Source organism: Talpa occidentalis, unplaced genomic scaffold, assembly GCF_014898055.3.
Source record: "Talpa occidentalis isolate TD23 unplaced genomic scaffold, MPIMG_talOcc4v2.1 talOcc4.5, whole genome shotgun sequence".
NCBI classification, from domain to species: Eukaryota; Metazoa; Chordata; class Mammalia; order Eulipotyphla; family Talpidae; genus Talpa; species Talpa occidentalis.
This window is the reverse complement of record NW_023604861.1, coordinates 73,939,313-73,960,226: the sequence shown is the minus strand read 5'-3', so window position 1 is coordinate 73,960,226 and position 20,914 is coordinate 73,939,313. Positions and strand designations below refer to the sequence as shown.

General features: G+C 47.7%; 1 protein-coding gene across 9 annotated transcripts in view; it reads left to right on the top strand.

Moving 5' to 3' along the window:
* The first annotated feature begins 2,277 nt into the window (after window positions 1–2,277).
* The window catches only part of BCL11A (BCL11 transcription factor A), a 98,157-nt gene continuing 79,520 nt past the window's right edge, over window positions 2,278–20,914 (top strand). For 8 of the 9 annotated variants that reach the window (XM_037527440.2, XM_054701572.1, XM_054701574.1 and 5 more), the window contains exons 1-2: window positions 2,278–2,687; window positions 9,420–9,749. In XM_037527440.2, coding sequence (XP_037383337.1) covers window positions 2,633–2,687; window positions 9,420–9,749 — 385 coding nt within the window. In that variant the 5' untranslated portion in view covers window positions 2,278–2,632. Of the gene's footprint in view, window positions 2,688–4,869; window positions 4,915–9,419; window positions 9,750–20,914 lie in introns of those variants that run through there. The other variant, XM_054701571.1, reaches the window with a different exon arrangement.

The following is a 20,914-nucleotide window of genomic DNA, read 5'->3' as shown; positions in this document are numbered from 1 at the left end:
GAAAAGGGGGAAATGGTGTAACGCACACTCTACAGAGCTTTACTGCAAGTGAATCTTTCTGCTTCTTAAACAGGATTTGAGTTTTTTTCACCCTTAAACTGGAGGAAAACAATAACAACAAACCACATTTACACAAACCCTGACCTGCCCACATCTCTCCTCACGCTGAGCATCCACACTTCATTTTCTTCCTCGGAGGGGCCGGAAGCATCCCCGAGCTAGGCAAGCCAGTCATTTTCTAAAAGGTTTGAAACTTTACTAAGACAGCACATGAATAAACAGCCGCTGGCGGGAGCGGCTGGGAGGTGGGGGCGCGCGTGCAAGACCCCGGCCCTCGCTTAAAACAATAAAGCCCCCTGCCGAGGGGGCCAGTCACGACCAGGACGCCCTTCAGGCCGAGGAGGGGCGCGGGGCGGCGCGCGGGGCCGCGGGGCGCCCGGGGGAGAGGGGAGCAGGCTGCCGGCTCGCGGAGGCACACTCGCGCGTCCACCTGCAGCGCGGTCTGCGGCCCGCCGCCCGCTCCGCCCGGCGCCCCCTCCGCGCCGCCCCGGCCCCGGCCCCGGCCCCGGCCCCGCGCGCTCCTCGCCCCCTGCCCTCCGGAGCTGCAGCCGCGGCGGTCTCGGCGCGGCTGAGGCTGCGGGCGGCGCAGGCAGGCGGGGAAGCCGGGAGGCGGGAGACGCCGGGGGAGTTTGCAGGCACGTTTCTGAATAAACTTTCCAATCGCAGGGGGTGCTGTTGCTGTACATTTTACGTAAAACTGAAAGTATCCCACGCCAGAGTGAAGCCCGCTTTTTGACAGCGGTGCGGTGGCGTGTGTGTGTGTGTGTGTGTGTGTGTGTGTGTGTATTAAAGAAACAGAGGTTTATTTCCCAACAGGTCTTCCCTGATTTCGCCGCAGCGTACACAGAAAGTCCAGCGCGGCCGCGGGCTCCCGAGCGCGCCCCTCGGCCTGGTGCGCCCGGGAACGCGGCGCTAACCCGGGGCCGTCACCCCACCTCCGCGGCCGCCCCGCTGCTCCTCGAGCCAGACGCCCTCTCTCCAGTCCCCATTTTCTCTCCCCCGGTAACAGCAAAGGAACAGTTGTGCCCTGCCCGCAAGAACCTCCCCCGCCCCAGTTCCTCAGCGCGTCTGCAGTTGCCCGGAGTGGGAGGGGGTGTGTCACTCCCCGGGACCCGCTCGGGGACCTCCCGCGGCGCCGGGGCTAGTTCCCAGGGCCGGGAGCTACCGAGACCGCCCGGGCTTTGTCCTCTGGCCCGCGGCCGCTCGGTGAGGTGGACGCCTCGGCGCCTCCCTCGCCCCGGGCCCGGCGCTCCCCTCCCGGGTCGGAACGTGCCCCGAATCAGGCTCCAGGTTCTTTATTCCTCGGCCTCTGGCTCCCTCCGAGACCCCCGAGAGCCTCGTGTCCCGGCTTCCAGCCGCGCTTGGCCCCGGTCGCGGGCGCGGGCGCTCACAGCCTCGGCCCCCGGCTTAGCCTAGGGGAGCTTCCCGGCCCTCCCGGCCGGGCCTGCGCTCCCTCACCCGCCTTCGCGCCCTTTCTCCAGGTCTCCAAGCTCCGGGAGGCCAGCCGCTGCGCTCCGGACCCGCACCCTCCAAACTTGGGGCCGGACTCCGCTTTGCCGCGCGCTCCCTCCCGCCACCCCGCGCCCGCTGCGGAGCTGTAACTTGGAGGCTCAGCGCTCAACTTCGGGTGATTTTCTTTGCTATCCTCTTCTTGGGCAAAGTTTCCCGGGCACAGACGCCGGCTCCGGGCTCGCGCTCCCTCCCCGGGCGTCCGCACGCGGGGCGGGAGGGAGGCGGGTGCGCGCGGGGGGGGTCCGGCGCGACTCCACCTGGCCTCCCTCCGCCCGCGCGGCCGGCCCGGGGCCGCGGGCTTCTCCGGCACTCCGCTCCCTCCCCCTTCCCCGCCCGCTTGAAAAAATAATCTTTCATTTTAGGGTCCGCGTGCAGGGGGGTGGGGGGAAGCGCTGGGCACACGTCTCGCTCCCCACCCCCCCCCCAGCCCCTTTCTTCTTTCCGGGCCACGCCGCCGGCTCCGCGCTCGCTGCGGCCACTGGTGAGCCCGCGGCCCCGCGCCCCTCCCGCGCCCCTCCCCGCCCCTCCCCCGGGGCCGCGTCTGGCGTCTGCTGAGCCCCCCGCCCCGCACCTCCCCCGCCCCGCACTGGCCATTGGCTTGTCCTGGTCTCTTTTTCATGTCCAGCCCCTGATGTGTGTCCATTGGTGTGAGCTTCCCCTTCCCTCCTCCCCTTCTCTCCTGCTCGCCCTGCCCATGTTTTGTGTGTCTCTGTCCATCCAGACTCCTGACGTTCAAGTTCGCAGGGACGTCACGTCCGCACTTGAACTTGCAGCTCAGGGGGGCTTTTGCCATTTTTTTCATCTCTCTCTCTCTCCCTCTATCTCTCTCCTCTCTCTCTCTCTCTTTTTTTTTGCTTAAAAAAAAAAAAAAAGCCATGACGGCTCTCCCACAATTCATCTTCCCTGCGCCATCTTTGTATTATTTCTAATTTATTTTGGATGTCAAAAGGCACTGATGAAGATATTTTCTCTGGAGTCTCCTTCTTTCTAACCCGGCTCTCCCGATGTGAACCGAGCCGTCGTCCGCCCGCCGCCGCCGCCGCCCGCCCCGCAGCCCACCATGTCTCGCCGCAAGCAAGGCAAACCCCAGCACTTAAGCAAACGGGAATTCTCGCGTAAGTAACCCAATAATAGTAATAATAATTATTAATAATCACGAGAGCGCGCAGGACGAGAAGCAAGAGCGAGGGGGGAAAGAGGGGTGTGTGCATGCATTTAATTTTTTTTTTCCAGGAGAAAAACCTATAGTAGGGATAAAAGAGATTAAAGGGAAAACAAACCCTCATCCCATCCCGAGCCATAGGCGTGTGTACACTTTTGGGATAGCATATACCTCTTAATTTTACAAATTTCTGACTTCTGTTTCCTGCTCTCCGGTGCTTTATTTCGCTTTTCAAAAAGGAATGCAATGATTTCCCTTTCAATTTTGCAAAATAATGAACAATGCTAAGGATGTGAACAACTCTCCGGCAAGCCTAGGGGAGCGAGCTGGTGGAGAAAGGGGGGCTGCTTTTACTCTTCCTAGAAAAAGGGGGGGGGTGCAGAGTCCAAACCTGAAAAACAATTCCCTGGGAGAAGAGAGGTGAGGCTGGCCCTCGGACACCAGCGCGCCGGGCCAAGTGCGCCCCGGAGGAAAGTATCACCTCCACGGCAGTGGGAAAGTGGGGCTGTGGGAGGGTCCGGGGCGCTCCCGAGTGCGGGGTCCGGAGAGGGGCGGCCGCGGCCGGGGAGAGCGGGACGGCGGGGCAGGACGCGAGGCGCGGCCGGCGCTGCCGCCTTTTGTTCCGGCCCGAGGTGGCCGTGTGTCCCGCTGCCTTTTGTGCCGGCTCCGCGCGGGCCTCGGCTCCGCCGCCGCCGAGGGCAGGAGCCAGGGCCGGGGGCGCGCGGCGAGGGAGGGCGGGCGCGGGGCCGCCGGCGCCGGGCTCCCCGCGGCCGACCCCTCCCGGCCGGACTCGGTGGAGGCGAGAAGACGCGCAAAATGAAATGGAATGAAATAAACAAGACAAGAAAATGTGAGATGTCTTTCCCACCACTGAAGTCCAGCGCTCCGCGGGCGCTTTTCCGCCTCGCTCTCCCCTTCGGGTCCCCTCCCCCCGGCGACACCCTCGCCGTCTCTAATAGTGGGGGGAAATGCAACCCCCTCCTTCCCCAAAACCCCCTTAGTTGCAAACTTAGAGCGCCGGCGGCTCGGAGAGGGAGCGAGGAACTCCCTCCTCTTACTATTTTTTGGAAGATTTTCAAAAAAAGTGGAAGTGGATTTTGATTGGGAAAAATCTCGTGTCTGAATGTTTACAAGCACCGCGTGTGCGGGAGCCTCCTGCCAACAAACAGGCGCAGGGCCGGGCGCCGCGCGGCGGGCCGGGAGCGGGCGGCGGCGGCCGCCGGGCCTCGTCCGGGCCCCGCCGGGCCGCGCTGCGCCCCCGCCCCGCCCGGGATCGCCCACCCGGCGCCGGCCGCGCGCCCGCCCGCCCGGCGGCCCGCGGCGCTGCGACTCCGCGCCCGCCGGACCCGGGGCTGCTCCTCGCCCCAGCACAATGCCCAGCCCGCCTCCCGCCAGCGCGGCCGCGACGGCCGCGGGGAGAAGCTCGACTTTCCAAGGCATTTTTATTTTGCAAAGCAACTGAGAAAGCGCGTTCTGCCCGCCCTCCCCCTCTCTTCCCCGGACGTTCCTGGCGCGCGGCGCGGGGCCGTGGGGAGGGCACCACGTGTGCTCCCTGCCCCCTCCGCGCCCCGCCGGCCACGAGCACCCCGCGCTAGAGCGCGGCCGGGCGGGTGGGGGACGCGGGGGTGGCTCTGGGGGCTGTGCGGGTGGACCGCGGAGAGCCTGTGTTTTGGGAGTGCTGGGTCTCTGGGACTCCGCACGCTGTACCCCGAGCTCTCCCGGCCTCCAGCCCGGCCTGGGGGTGCTGCTGTGTCCTTGAGACTCTGTGTACGGGGCGGCCAGCAGGATGCTCCCGGGAAGGCGGGCGGTGGGCACTTCCGAAAGTTTAGTCGCAAGGTGAAGAAAGGCTCGGGAAGGCCCACGTCCCTTCCTCTCCTCACTCTCGACTCTTATTTTAATTTTTGATGCAATTTTAAATAACCACCTATACCAAGTTGTTTTTTTTTGTTTTTGTTTTTTTTTTTTAAGGGGGGTAGGTGCGCTCAGGGAATTGAATTTTTCTCAGGGCCCTGGAACTTGTCACACATTCTGAAGCTCCCCCGCCCCGGCACGTCGCGGGCCCTCCCCCTCCCCACCCCCGCGCCTCCCTCCCCCGCCGCTCTCCCCCGCCCCTCCTCCCCCGGCGGCGCCGGATGCGGAGCAGACGCGGCGCGCGGCGGTGTGAAGTTACGGCGCGGCAGGTACCCGCGGGAAGGAAGGGCCGCGTTCGCAGGACTCGGGAAAGCCGGGCCCCTCTTCGCAGGGGCGCGCCGGGGGCCCCGAGGGCTGACCGAGGCGAGCGTGCAGTCGGGGCTGCTCCCAGCCCCCCCCCTCGGGGCCCATCCCGGGACCCTGCTGGCCGGCTGGGTCCCCCCCACACCCCCTTAACCTAGGCTAAGGTACCCACTTGGAAGGGATGCGTCTTTCTCGTTTTCTGGGCGCGCAGAGGGGGCGGGAGCCATCCGGTCCTCAGGAACAACCCCCCCCCCGCCCCTCCTCCGCTTCTTGAGCTGCGCGAGCCGCTCGGTCGCTAGGAGGCAGCGCGAGATCGAGAAAGCCCAGCGAACTTGAACCTGCGCCGGAGCCTCCCCGCCCCCAGCCCTGCATTTCTCGGCCGTGGAGGGACGAGCTTTGCGAAGGTGGGGGCGGGGGAAACGGACGGTTAGGGAGAATTCCTGCCCCCCCCAGCACCCCCTATGTCTTTGTTCTTCATTTTGACTTAAAAATGCTCCTGGCTAGGTCTCCGGAGAGGAGCCCCGGCGCGCGGCGGCACCCCGCGCCCGGCGCGGAGCCGGCTGCAGTTCTCGCTTTCTTACCGGGCGGGCATTTCTGGCGGGGAGGAAAGGCGAAGGTGCCCGCGCCCCGTCGGGCCAGGCCGAGGCCGGGCACCGGCTAGTTGGCACTTAGTCTCCGGGCGCACGTCCACCCTCTCACCCCCGCGCAAGGCGCGGGCCCCGGCGGCGGCGGGCTCGCCGGCTCCTCCGCGCCCGACCCCTGCGCCCCCGCCTTCTGCAGCCCGCGCCGCGGAGCCCGAAATCACAACAATAGTAATAGTTATCATCATCATGATGCGGGCGAGCAGCGTCATTAATAATGAATAACTGCAGCCGCCACCGCGCTGCGCACGCCGGTGCCGGGAATTGCGGGAGAAACGCGTTTGTGGCGAGCGCCCAAAGTAAGAAGTGCGGGTCTGTGGACACAGAATGAATTTCTGGACCGGCGCTTGAGGTGTGCGCGATGGTATCGAGGCTGCACCAGATGAGCCTCAAGAGTTTTCCAAACCTCACTTTCCATTTCACTGACGGGCTGGCCCGGGGAGCCGCAGTCCCCCTGCAGCCGGGCCGGGCCGGCGTGCAGGCGGCAGTCGGGGGCCCCTGGCTGCCCTCTGCCTCCCGGCCCCGGGCCCGAGGCTCCGCAGCCGGGGCTGCACGTGTTTGCAGCGAGCGCGGCCTGAGCCTGCAGCCAGCACGCTGCTCGCTTTGTGCCTCACAGTCCCCGCGCCCAACTTTCTGCACACCCCGCCCCCGTCGGGCCCCCTGCCCCGGGCCTGTTGCCCCTGCCCGCTTTTGTTTCTTTGCTTTTCCTTTCTGCATTTCAACCTCGGTCTGCTTCCTTACCCAGTTAAGACAATCAAAGGGAAGGACTTGGAAAGCGAACTTGAAGGCAGAGCCCCTTTACCTCCTCCCCCTCCCCCAGCAGCCCACGTTTCCCCAGATCCTTCCCTACATTTCTTCTAAGGGTTTTTTTTTTTTTTTTTTTTTTTTTTTTTTAAATATATTCCTTTGCAACTGCATGGAGAGGAAAGAGATCTCAGCTAGTCGCTGGGGCATTGAGACGTTCAAGTCTGCCTTGCTGTTTGAACGCAAAAGCATTTTATTTTCTATTTCTTTCTTCCCTCGTAGAGAATTCTCGGCTAATTATTATGATTATTTGCCTACTCCCTTCTACTTCAATCCTGGACTCCCCGCTTTGTAGTCGAAGCTTAGGCCGGAGCTTAGAAACCGTGGTATTGTGGGGGCCAAGAGGATGGAGTTGAATTGAGGGAGGGGGTGAAAAGGCTGAGGTTAGGAATGTTTTTAGGGAAAGGAATTTGCATTAAAATACAGAGAAATTATCAGATACCCAGAAAGGAAATGTTGATTGCCACTGAGAAAAGATGTCAATGCAAATCAGTAGACTACACCAAGAGAATTGTATTTTCATATTTTCTTTGTGCCCCACTCCGTCTGATTTTTAATAATATAACAGGAATAATAAGAACACGTTTTGGTGTTTCTCTGACCATCTCTAGCCAAATGTTTTGCAAGGGGCCCCATGTTAAACGTATTTCATACATTAGGATATAATTCTTGTTAATTAGCAATAATTTACGTTAAGAGCATAGAAAATGTTGAGGTTACAGGTTTTATATCTGTACATTTGATCATCTTGTTATTTTCAAGAACTTTGCCTCCTATAAAATTAATTAGGTGAAATGTGGAGGTGTAATCAGCAACCTCTGAATTACCACTTCATTTCCTGGTTTTGATTGTAAATCAGTTCAGTCACTACATTTAGAAGACTTTAACCAAGTATGTTTTGTACCGCATTACCTTTTAACTATTTGATACCTAGGAGAATATTTCCTTTTTCTCCTAAATAATCCTACTTTTCAGGAATGTGTCAGGTCTTGGGAATAAGAAATGAATTTTAACAGTGGGATTTAAAATTTTTTTTTTTTTTGCAAAGGCTCTGCTTACTAATTTTAATAAAAAATTTATTTTTATGAGTCTTTCTGTAATCTGTAAACCTCAGAACATGCTATTAGTGTTGGACAAAAAAAAAAAAAGCCCCATTTGTCAATGTGTACTTAAAAATCCTAATTCAAATAGCAGTGATCTTGGAGAAAGACTTCCCTATTCGGTTCCTCACTTGGTAAAAATGAAAGCAAATGTAGGAGAAAAATGAAAGAGGTGTAATGCAAAAGCACTTCCGTTTGTCTTTTATTTGAAAAGTATGCACGAGTATTCTGTATTTATCTTTTGGTCAGTATGTTGGGCAAAGTGCTTACCTTGCTGTCTTTATTAGTAGGAATATAACCTTCATATTCCTGTGGTGACCTTATGTTAAATTAGGAGGAGTACCAGAGGCTAGAAATTATGACATGTCCTACTTGAGCACAGGTGCAGCTAGGCAGGGCTCTCTCAATATTATTTCACCCAGCACATCTGGGAGTTACTCCAGATCTTCCCCCTCAATATTCAGCCTGGGTAGGGTTGAAATAAATTTAACCTGAGTTCACTGGATTTTTGCACTTTATCAAAATCTGTTCCAATATTCTACACTCAAATTAAAATCTATTTTTTGATTCTCTGTGGCTTTAAGTTCATTAAATGTGAAATTGGCAGCTTGCTAAAGAAGGTCAGACTGATTAACTGTTTAAGACTTGTACATTTTCTGCTTCAGTTTTATTAACTGGCAGCATCCTGAATGTGTTTTGTATTTTGTGATTTTTTTTTTTTTTATAGAGTAAGTATAAGGCTGTAAGTTACCAACTCTTTTCCTCCTTAGGAAGGTTAAAAAATGATAGAAGCTGTTTAAATAGATGCTGGAGTATTTTGGTGTAAAGTTAGAAAAAAAAGGAAGCAGGAATGACAGACATATCTACCTTGTTATACCATCGCTGGTGATTATGTGTGCAGAAATAGTCTCATAATGAAGCGTTTTGGAGCTCATTCAGAAAATTAGTCAACTTTGACAACATTAGGCGAAGTATTTCAAGTCTAAAGAAAGGACTTCTCAGCCCTGTTCTGAAATGTGGCATTTGCTTGACCATTCTGATTTTTATGTGATGGGGGCCACCAAGTGCAAACATGTTTAGAATATTTTAGGCATTCCTTTCTTCAGAATGAAAAAATGACTAATTGGCTTATTTTCTTAAGTACTCAAAAGTATCCCATTTAGCTAATGTGTCTGAGAAGACTTGCCAGTGAATTTGGTATTTCTTTGATTTTGTGGCACTGCTGAGAGTGAGATCAGAAAGGTTTTTGGCAGTGTGAATTATGCTGCGTTATGATTATTATTTAGATCTGTTTCACAGGTGAATGCAGTCGTTTTCTTATTACGACGGTGTAAATGTGGCACATTTTCTGTGTGATGTAGTAGCTTTCTAATTTATGAAGCTCTGTCTCTGTGTACTTATGAGCATATACATTTACACACAAAGGATCTGTGTGTGTTTGTCCACCTCTCCTTTTATTTATTTATTTTTTTGGCACAATAGACAACTTAGTCTATAAGAAAAAAAAAGAAGTAAATTTAGTTTCACTCAATATTTTTGCCATGGGAGGGGGGTAGTTATTATTTAACTGTAAAGCTTTCTTTTTGTATGTGTTAACTATTTATTTGAGTCACATTCTTTCTAAAGTCACAAACCAGATACAGTTGTATTGTGGGGTGTGTATGTGTGGGTTTTTTTGGAGTTATGCAAGTCTGACAGTTTTCTTTAAATATATGATGATCTGCCTCATGGATAAATTTTGCTTTCTTGTTGATGATTTCCACATCCTTGTGCATTTTAGATGCTCATGTTTTCTGGGCATTATGTAGAGGAGCCTAGAAACACTTTACATAATGTGGTGGGATGGGATGAGGCTGAGAATATATTTCCCCCTTTTCTCTCCTCCCTGGATCTCTAATAATTGTGCTTTTGTTTCTCTAACCACAGCCGAACCTCTTGAAGCCATTCTTACAGATGATGAACCAGACCACGGCCCTTTGGGAGCTCCAGAAGGGGACCATGACCTCCTCACGTGTGGGCAGTGCCAGATGAACTTCCCATTGGGGGACATTCTTATTTTTATCGAGCACAAACGGAAACAATGCAATGGCAGCCTCTGCTTAGAAAAAGCTGTGGATAAGCCACCTTCCCCTTCACCAATCGAGATGAAAAAAGCATCCAATCCTGTGGAGGTTGGCATCCAGGTCACGCCAGAGGATGACGATTGTTTATCAACGTCATCTAGAGGAATTTGCCCCAAACAGGAACACATAGCAGGTAAATGAGAAGCAAGGAGAAAAGCTGTTTGCATGTTTTCTTTTCATTTTCAGAGGCGCTGTAGCCAAGCACTAAGGAATGGTGAAGTGCTTTCTGTATTTCTCCATGTGACTGTCCATGCCAGCCCTGTAATGTTAAAATAATCATTCCTATTGCTTATGTCCAGAACACAAAAAAATAAATATTTTCCACTTCACTGAGTCAGATGTAGGTGGAATAGGTACACACACCTGGTACCCTCTCTCTGGATCTGCCAATTCTGAATTTCTTTCCTTTTTACTTCCCTTCTTGTTTTTAAGTGTTGAACCTTATTACTACACCTAGTTCAGTTTCCAGTGTCCATATCCAGCCTTGATGACAAATCCGAGGCAGAGTGGCCATAGAGGCATTTATAGTTGGGCCAGTGACCTGTTGGAGGCAGAATACCTGGTCAGGTCTCCCTAGCAGTGCAGTTAGTTCTAAAGACTTCTGTGAGCTGGGGTGCGTTGGGGGGCTGCCAGGGCACTTTGGAGGGGGTGGAAAGAGTTAACTGAGCGTCAGGACTAGCCTTGGATCCATATTGGCTGTCAGCCTGTATGGGGCTGTAATTAAACACAGCCCCGTGGTGGGATGACACCGTGACCTTGACTTTAAGATGCCATTTTCGACTGGCCAGGCCAGAGTAGAGAGGGCAGTTGCTGAAGCGCACAGACATGCTTACTCGAAAAGTTTAAGGGCATGTTGGAAATTTCAAAAGGTTGGTTTGACAGGAACGGCTGCTCCCTGCAGCCTGCCTCCTCAGCTAAATGATAAATGCTTCTCTGTGCTCTCTCTTGTCTCTGATGTGGTTTTGACAGATGTATCTTGATTTTGTTTGTGGTTTACACAACCACATGTCACCCTTACAAATGTCCAGTCCAGACTTCCACTGTTTCTGCTATGACACAATGTAAAATTTCTTTTGGAAAAATAAATCCACGTATTCAACAGCTCCTCTTCCTTTGGTTAATTTTAGCGGAGGTAGCTAGGCGTGTGCTTTTCTCAGTAGCTCAAGGGAAAAGGAATTAAAGGCTAACAGAGGGACTTAAATCCCTACTCTGAGGGATAAACAGCAAAACTGCATAGTGGCCCTTAAAGCATTTTTTTTTTTGTACTGAAACAACGTAACAGAAAGTGAATGCAGATTCTGTGGTAACAAAAACCCAGTATCCCTGTGGGTGGATCCCTTTCCTCTGTTTCCCCTGCCCCCTCCCCCAGATACAGAAGGTTTGTTCAGTTTTAGACAGTGCAGATATTCAATTGATTCACTGAAACTCGTCTCTCCGATCTAGTTTGACCACCAGGTTGAACTGTAATAGGTCAGTGGTCCAGAGGGGATGGAATGTCATATTGTTTCTCCTCTCCCCCTCTGGAATTTTGATCATTATCAAACGTGGCATTTTCTTTCTTTTTTAAATGCTCCCTGCAATAACACTTACTTTGCCTTTAGTGAAATGAGATCTCTGCTACCAGGGAAGCTTCATTTACAAAATCTTTTTCTCAAATCTACCATCTTTAGCTTAAGTGACATGTAGTTTAAGGTTTTATCTCCTCACTCCCTCCACCTCCCACCCCTATCCCGCCACACCTCCCAGTAGGATATGGCAATGACCATTTCCATGTGCTGTTTTGTGACTTGAAGGAAAATGAACAGAAGTGTAAGGCATGATTAATGAAGCAAGAGCAAGCGGAAGGGGATTTGTCGTCTTCGGAGATCCAAAGCCTTTCTAAATCACCAAATATGGAGTAACACTTGCGTGATGTAACATCGTATTTACATATTGAGCTGCTCGTTTTAAAGACAAAACACAGTGTCTGTCAAGCAAGAATTAAAACCACACTTCTTACTGAGGTCCCAGATAGGTTATTCAGTCTCAGATTAACTAGCTCAAAAATTCTGTGCCTCTGTACTTAGAAAAGGAATGTAAAAACTGGGGGGAAGGCTCTATATATAGTTAAGACTTTTTACTATCACGGTTGTGAATCTATGTAGGAAAAGAAAAGATATTTTGCTTAACTCGCTGGTTGTCATAAAGCTTCTATTATTGTATATATTTTCAGAACTACTGCAATAGCAGAGCCCAGAGAAGCCAGAGTAAAAAAAGCAAGTTTGAAGTGTTCTATAGGACTAATACTAAATAATTCTACTAAGATGAGAAGATATCCAAGGTAGCTAAGATATTCAATGGGTGCACAGGTGCTAACACCCAGGTGAGGTAAACCTTGCATGCATGAATAATTAGAGAGTCTTGATTCCTTTCATTGTGTTTAATCACCTGTTCCTACCCTGGAATTGGTTGAACATAAATAGCCTGGTCACATCTCAAAGCGAGATGTCAGTAACTAGAATCACGACTTCTCATGATTCACAGTAATGAATTAAGAGTTTCCTATGGTGAAATTAACATTCTACCATTACACATAAATTAAGATGCACTGGCTCTCAGGTGCCTCTGGAGCTAAGTTCTGGAAGTCGGCTGTGTACTCCCAGCCTTTTCTCTCAAGCACGTCTTCACAATTCCATGTCTGCTTTTCTTTTTGTGTTAAGGAAGGAAACAATAAAGGCAATCATTCAGTAGATATTTGAATTGTGTCACAAAAAGAAAGGAGAAGCAATTCTCTGTATTAGGAATGAGCTATATTGATGAATCTCTGAAAGAATATGTTTGGCAACCACATAAAGGTAGTCATTTAAGTGTGCTATGTGGGAAAGACTTTATTAAAGTGATGTAAGTTGGATTTGAGCTAACTGTGTGCTCTGTGCCATTCTGTAGGCAGGAAGCAGGAATAAAACAGTGACAGATCTTCTTCCTGAGATAAATGCAGCTTTGGATTTAGGGCTTTCAAATAAGAGAATAAGGTAGAGCTCTTTAAGTGTTCAGTAAACTGGTATGCATTTTGACTGCATATAGGCTTCTCTAAACTGAGCATTTTTTAGAAAAGATGATTTTTACCTGGCAAATAGATGGGTTTGCGTCTAGTACTTCACCCATGGCCACGTGGTAACACCACACATAGACGTTGGGCAGGTGGCTTTTTCTCCCCCCACTTAATTCAAATACTCAAAATATTGTATGGCTGTGATGTATTGAGACCACGGAAATAGAATTAATTGAACTGGAAGTGAGCAGGTTATTTCGTGTGGGGCACAGTTCATCAATTTGTGTGTCAGATTCACCATCACATTAGCAGCAGCCTTTGCCTGGCAGGCTGGGCTTCTAAGAGGAGTTTGGTTTTATTTCCTAGTCACACATTTTATGATGGGGAAAGAGTCACTGAAGATTAGTGAATATGAAACTGCCTGTTCACTTATAGGAAAGGCCGAAAAATACTATCCCACAGTGTCAGATTTGAGGTTTGGGGTATTGCATATAGAAATCTTTAAATTAGTGTTGGGCTGTCATAAAGTTATTTGCTTTTTGAAAGAGTGAGAGGAAATATGACAAGTCCTATCAAGTGTAGTAAAGTCTACTACAACTGTTATATAATTTTTTTCTCCTTAAAATCAAGAACATAGACTTTTATATTAGGATTTTAAAATTTATTTGCCTAGACAGTACATTCATATCTAGATAATAATATGTAAGACAGTCTAATGGAGGGGGAAATACTAATGCAAAACAGAAAGACAGTTGCATGTTTTTTAAAGGTAAATCAAGTATAACTGCATTTCAGAATTTAGAAAATCAGCTTGCTTTCTCTTTTTTTGTACCCGTTCTAATTCTTTCCTGGCTCAGGCTGAACTGGAGGATGTATTTGTATACCTTATAGTATAATTGTAAATGAGACTATAAATTATAGCATGCTATTATGACTACTTATTTTTCATTTTTATTTGTGTGATTCTGAATAAAAACTACTGACTTCTGAAGTGGATTTTTAGCATGGCAGTTAAAAAGCAACAAACAACCACCACCACCATTCCCCACCCCCCATATACTGGTGAATGTTTTATTTACCTTTAGAATCCAGAGAACAGAGAATATTGTTTCCTCATAAATACCTAGGATTTTCATAGGGAGCCTATGCCTGTGAGCCTACCCAGAGGCTCATGTTCATGAGACTGGGAGCCCTATGTACAAGCTGTATTTGTAAATAAGACAGAGAAAGGTTGTGAACTGGCAGCTTGGATGTTTTGTCAAAGTACAATGTCAGAGAAACTCTTTCTAAGACAAATTGTAAATAGAACTGTCACAGTGATTGCATGATTGAGCCGCAGAAGTGTCTTACAATTGTTGGCATTGTCAGAGGAGTTTTGAAAGCTTAATTAAACACAGTGGCCCGCATGGCTGCTAAATTTACTCCGGGAAGCCAAAAAGAAAAAACCCCTAAAATGTGGACGATCCCAAAGATCCCAAAGTTCTTTAGACATTACCCTTTCTGTGACACAGAAAAGATGCATTGTGCATTTTTCCTAGTTGTCTTTTATAAATAATAGTTTTGAGAATAGGTCCACGTGATATGAAGATCATCCTGTGTGTGATGTGGAGATTGTGTTAGTTTTTCTGTCTCCTGCTGTTACAGACAGTTAATGTAAAAATGGCCTTTTATTGGAAACACAAATATGTATTCACTTCAAGAACAGGAGCAGAGGGGGAAAGTTTCCCTCCCATTCTCTGTGTTCGTTCTGTGAAAGCTCAAAAAAAAAAAAACAAAAAAACAAAACCCAGTGCTGTGATTTCTTAAATCACCCTATTCCTTGTTGTGTTGCAAGTTGTACATTTTACTTTAAAGGATCTGAAATCTGTTTTGCACACCTTTCTCCTGGTGAATGTGGCATTTAATTGTGGAGCTACCCATGGGTTGAAAAAGGCAACTGCGTTTAGAAATGAGCAGGCAGTGTCAGGACCGGGAACCTTAGGCTCAGGGAAGAGGGGAGTTGGATGCATGTTAATGGCACATTTTAGAGTCCTGGAAAATCATTAATTTCACACTGCAGCCTCAGTGTAGTTTGGTTAATGTGGGAGGACTAAATTGGAGGATGTAACAAACGTGCAGATCCTAGACAGGCATTTTTCAGCATTTTGTGATTTCTTAGTAAAAAGGTTTAATAAAGGAGACTAGGTGAATGGTGACTTCACACACTGTCCAGTGAGAAAGCAAGAAACTTTGCCTTTCTTTGGGGGATAAATATGAAATTTAACCAAGAAGCACAGCTAGGGAGATGCATGGCGATTGCGTCATTAGATGTTAATTTAATCTACTTTGGTTGCTCTGTTCACACCCTTTATTGCACAAAGAAATCATTTGACAAAATTTACCCCAAGCCTAAGTCTGTTTTTACATACAGTAGTACAAGCTTTGTGCAATAAAAAGCACTTAGCATCAAGCTGGACCCAGCCTGGCACTTTGCCACTTTTTTAGCAAGAGATTTAATCACCAAGGATCTTTAGTACCTTTCTGCTTGTTCAGATTTCATTTGGGTCATGGTTATGTCAGCAGTGTTGTTATTACAAGGATTTAAAAAAAAAAGATTTGAACTTAGTGCCCATTTTTAACATTATCTCAAATCAAGCAGGTTTTTATTTTATGTGTCAATTTGGAGGACATTAATAAAGTTCATAAAATATGTTCAGACTATGAAATCTAATGGATAATGGCTATTTATTTGTAATAAATAGTATTTTTATTTGTAATACAAAGAGAACATTGGCCATCTCATCCCACCTTCTTCTGTCCTTGCCTCCTCCCCAGGTAAACAGGCATCTTTAAACTGCTTCTCTCCTTCACTTGTAGGGTGGAGAGCTCTGGCCAATATCAGTAAATTTACCTTTGTAATTTGCCATGTAGTTTTTACAACAATGACCTAATTAATTTGAGCACGAACCATATTATTGCTACTGGAGTCATTTTCTGTCACAAACTTAATTTCCAGGAAATGTAACCTGACGAATAAGAATGCTTTAGCTCTCCACATGTGCTCCTAGAAACCAAAGGCAGATTTAAAATAATAATAATAAAAAAAAGCCAGCATTATTAAAGCCAGTGTGCTTGATGCCAAACGCAATTGGAAGCCAGTAAACATCAGACTGTATTTCTAATCAGTTTTAGAATGTAACGTATTCCATGTTGGGTTTGCTGGAATTTGTCTCCCTGCTTTTTACTGGCCAGCTGCACTCCCTATGCATTTTTAAAACATTTCAGCAAAGGCTTTTGCTGTTCTTAGCAGGGTTTAGTAACTTGGGGTCTATTTCTGAGCTCATTCGTCATTCTGTGATGGCATTGAGTTAGGTTGGCAAGGGAAGGATTTGAGGCATGGGGGGTGCTGAGGTCACTTCTGACCCCAGCAGGGAATAGGTGAGCTTCATTTGCCTTTACAATAGGCGCAGAGTTACTGCACCTTGGAGGGGCTCTCAGGTGCCGCTCAGATGGGCGCATGTAAATGCCCTGTCAGATGCGGAGCTGGAATATTAATGCTTCTTCCACCACCGCACCATAATAAAGCTGTACACAGCAAGCTTAATATGCAGCTAGTCTGGGGAATTGTGTAAACTTAGATAGCCCAGTGTGAAAGACAGCGATGTAAAAATGCTCGATATGCCACAGTTTCCATTCTTGTTCTTTGATCTATAGCAAAATGAAAACATCATCCTTTCCTCCTTTGGAGTTGTCTCCCCAACTCTGCCACCTCCCAATCCACCACCAGAATTTTTTACATGTGCTGGTATGGAGAAATGCGACATAATTTGTTTCATATGGTTAATTACAGGCGCTTGAATATTTAAGATTTTAAATAGCCACAGTTCCAGCTTTTCCTGTTAAAAGTATGTGATTTGAACAAAGGGAGTACAGTGTAAATATTTGTGGTGATTTGCAACACCCCCCCTCCCCATTAAACACACACTCTCTCTCTTTCTCTCTCTCTCTCTCACATGCTGACTTAAAGGACTTCTGTATCTTCATTTGTACTTTTTTTTAAAACAACTCTCAACTGGAACTCCATTAAAATATTTTACCATTATTTTTGAGTCCACTGTTGCTTGAGGTTTTAAAGAGGGTTTTTATAATGTGTTCATTTAACAGAATCAACAGCTGTCAGAACCAGTTGTGGTAAATCCACAAAACGTACAAAGAAAAATACACACATTTCCTGAAACAAAACACTTGGAAAAATAAGCTGCCAAGAACTGGCAAATGAGAAGTTTGCAGACTGGGAACCGGAGTGTTTCATCTCTGGGTTCACCCTGGAGACTGATGTGAGCGGATCTGATGCAATTCCCCTGGAAGGTTTACCTGGACAGGTTGCTGTCTGAGGCAACGCTCGTGCACAGGAGCTTGCACAGGAGCTCGGCTGGCCTCTGCTCGCTCCCTCATCTGCTCCTCTTTTTTTCCTCTTTTGATCCTTTAGATGGATGAAATACCGAGTTCTTAGAGTGCTAAACAACAAATTATATCCACTGAAGGTGAGATGATCAGGTTTAAGCTTCCTGTAAAAGAGGCGAGAAGGCGCTGGCACACCCTTTCCCAGGTAGGGTTGGCAGCCTGTTACTCAGGATGGAATCGGCCTCGCCAGGGAATCCCCAGTGGGAGCATGGAACAGGCATGCTGATGAAGGGGATACCTGGGGACCTTTGGTCACTGACAAAGAGTTTCTGTTTGTATCTTCACTGTTGTTAGCATTCGTGATGAACAATTACACCTACAATTTGATCTGAGTGTTAGATAGTGGTGAGTCCTCTGATTAAAAACTCCCATTAAAATGAAGAATGGAATTATTGTGAAACCCGCAAAGGTGCTTTCAGAAAGAACACAGGTGCGGTTGCGTAGCCCCTCCCCCTTCCTCTGTTCTTTTTGAACTTTATGAAAAACACCAACCTCCTGCTAAGCATCAAGACATCTAAATTTATATTCATCATTTTCTTGATATGTAATGACGCATAAAAAAGCTGCAAGAAAAATCACATCTGTTAATTTTTAGGGAAATAAGGTGCAGCTTGGGGACTTACTTTGGCTGTCGAGCAGTGGACGACATGCCAGGTCTGATCTTTCACTTTCTGAAATGGGGAATTTCTCTTTGGGTCCCACCACCACCATCACCACCACCACCACCAAGCCTGAAGCTTTCTCTTCACCCACTCAGGGGACACCAGGATCCCATGATATAGTTACACATAGGGGCAGCTCACAATGAGTCATTTACTGCTCATGTTACTCCCCCTACCCCCAGTCTTTGAGTTCACAGTTAAAACAATGCATTAACCAATGTTAAATTCTAAATCTCATGAGTTTCTCTCTCCGACTCCATCCCACCCAAAGATTAAAAAAGGAAAATTATTCTTTTACATTCAAAAGTGAACATTGGCTACTGAAGAATGATTTAAAGGCTGAGAAAATTTTCATAATAAATCGTAACCTTCTCATGTTGTGTTTTTGTTATGTTAAGGGGAAATAATCAATAAGGAAAAATTTAATTCTGATAAAGATACTCTTGGATCTTTGAAAACAACTGCTGTCCTTTTAACTAAAACATTTGAGCAGCTTCAAAGACTATGTATTTCTTCTGATCTTGGAGCTGTGTGACTGGTAGCAAGAAAGAAAAAAAAATCTTATTCTACATACAAGTGGATTGCTTAACAAGTCTGCACAGACACGTACTTGTTTGTACAATAGAGATAAAAATTCCTGTATAAAAATAATTCAGCTGCTGACAGCAGGCATTGTTGTTGGACCTGTCTTTTGTGCTTGTCCCAGCTCTGAGCCCCCTCCCCCCCTATCTGCTTGGGGCAGCTTGCTGCCTGCAGACTCCTGACCAAAAGTTAATTGCTGTGTATTAAATATACAGGTATTATATCTATAGAGGAAAATCTCAAGCCTTCCTATATACCGTCCACTGTACTTTCTGATGTGATGGCAGCACTGCCAGCAGGGGGGTGGCGGGCAAAGCTCTAATAGGGAAAATGACTCGAAGGCAGTTAGGGGAAATTTGGCCTTCAAGTCCCATTTGCTCTGCAGTGTAGCATCGGTTTCTAAACTTTTGTTTTTAATCTAATTCTGATTTACTCTGTCACATCCCATATCAACCCTCATTGAACTCTACTCATGTAGAGTAACATTAGTGTCAAATGAAATTGGTCAGGACTGTGGACCTGTGACTCACGCAGATGGTTGTGGATGCAGGTTACACGCGGCTCTGCAGCTTATTCTTTTTAATAAACGTTCAAATGTGGCACCTTTCTGAGCAGGCCCCACGGATAAGAGAGTCAAGGAGTGAGGAGTAGTCCCCGACACCTTCTCCCTTCTCTCCTCCTCTTCCCCACTTCTTTGACAGACCCACATTTCAGGTAAGAGCAACTGGAGGGAAAGACTTGAGGCTGGGGCTGGAGGGGAAGAAGGGTGGCAGAGAGAAGCTGCCAGAATATTTTCAGTAGGGATTCAGACACAGTCACCAAAGCAGAGCCCTTCGAGTTAAGCAGTGGAACAGTAAGCATCGGCATGTGGTCCTTTCAAGGCTGTTATCCTCAGCCTGACTGGTACCCTGGCCGAGACACGGCTGACGTTTACTCTCATGTTTTCACCTGGTTTGGGATTTTGGATTAGGATGAGCCCAGAGGATGGGCTCGCTAGGAATTCTCTCACTAGAATTTCTCAAATGTCGTGAGATGAGTAAGGTGTGAGTTAGATTCTGCCCCAGACTCATAATGGGGAAATGTGGAAATCAAAATTCCCACGGTACTCTCTCTCATAACGGGGCGGGGTGGGGTGGGGGGTGGACCCCCAACACTTTCTGAATGCCACCTGATGTCTGCATGACCTGGTGCTCTTGGATTAAGTGCTGCCAGTGCAGGATGGGGGAATCCCCAGGAGAGAACCAACCAAAGGAAGGGATTTTCTTTTCTAGGAAGTAAACCAGATCCCGTTCCTCATCCTCACATCCTCTCCTTTCTTGCTCCTTTCCCTGTGGAAGGAGAAACTTCTAACATGAACGCCACTCCAAGCTGATGAAAAAGCTGTTTTTGTACCACAGTGGATGTTTACACAGGAGGCTCAACTTGAGGGGGAAAAGGCTTTTTGGGAGGGTGCTGGGGCTGGTGTTAATCTGTTTCGTTGGAGGACTGTACAGCATTGCCTATGAACAACTCTGGGCTGTTTTTGATAAATGACCATGTTTAGAGATAGGTTTGGCTCTTAAGGGCTTAGTTTTATGAACAAAGTCCGTAACGATGTTTGCAGCCTCTGTTTGTCTCTTAGCCCCTTTGGCTTCACTAGAAGCTCAATGTTTAGTTTAAGCTCAGTCTGGAAGATATAACAATTTTGCATTAAAAAAATGAGGAAATCATAGGAAGAAAAACCCTTTGCTTTTTGGATGAATCTTACTGATAATTTGCTAAAGCTCATTTGAATTTTAAGCACTTCTTTAATCTTCAAAGGCTAAATTGCTTTATGAATATGCATGGTGTGGGCAGACTTCAGTTCATTACCTAGTTGTAAATTCTAATGACCATTAGGTCCTTCCAGTAATTGCGAATTGTTTTGCATTTTTGATTGGCCTATTAACATGTACATTCGGTGCACATCAGGCTGGCCTGTCAGCCTGCTGAAGGAGAAAAAAAAGGTGAAAATTGTTTATAGCACCAAGATTCTTAGATTTTCAATCTTGCAAAATTGATGATGTAAAAAAATTAAAGCAGTGTTTTTTCTTCTCAAGATTGAAAGTTCACCAAGAGATTTGACATATTTAATTTACATGATGACTTTGCACTCCTTCATTAATGCAATTTGCATATGAAGCTGTTGTTAATCACTTTTGATCATGTTTTGTGTATTAGCTGCCTCAGTGGCTCTACTCCTCAGATGCCCCAGTAGAAAGAAGCAAAATGATGCATCCTCTTGCCAAGTTTCCTTTAGTGAATTGAGGAATTAGAAGTCTAACCTAGAGTAATTACATATGTTTTATCCGTTTTTTCCTTTAACGTTAAGTACAGTTTGTGGAAGCACTGACTGGAAGTCGTTCTCATTTGGGGGGAAGACCGTAAAATTTAAGACTGTGATTGAGGCACATCCAGATCTGCATGGAAATATGTATTGCCTGTCCCTGCTCCCCCCCTCCAAAGTGGCCTGGCAGTTTCCTTGTCAGCAGGACGATGGCGAGGAGACTGGAATGTTCTAGTGTATTAAGACATCAGCTCTCCTTCTCTGGAAAAAGAGAC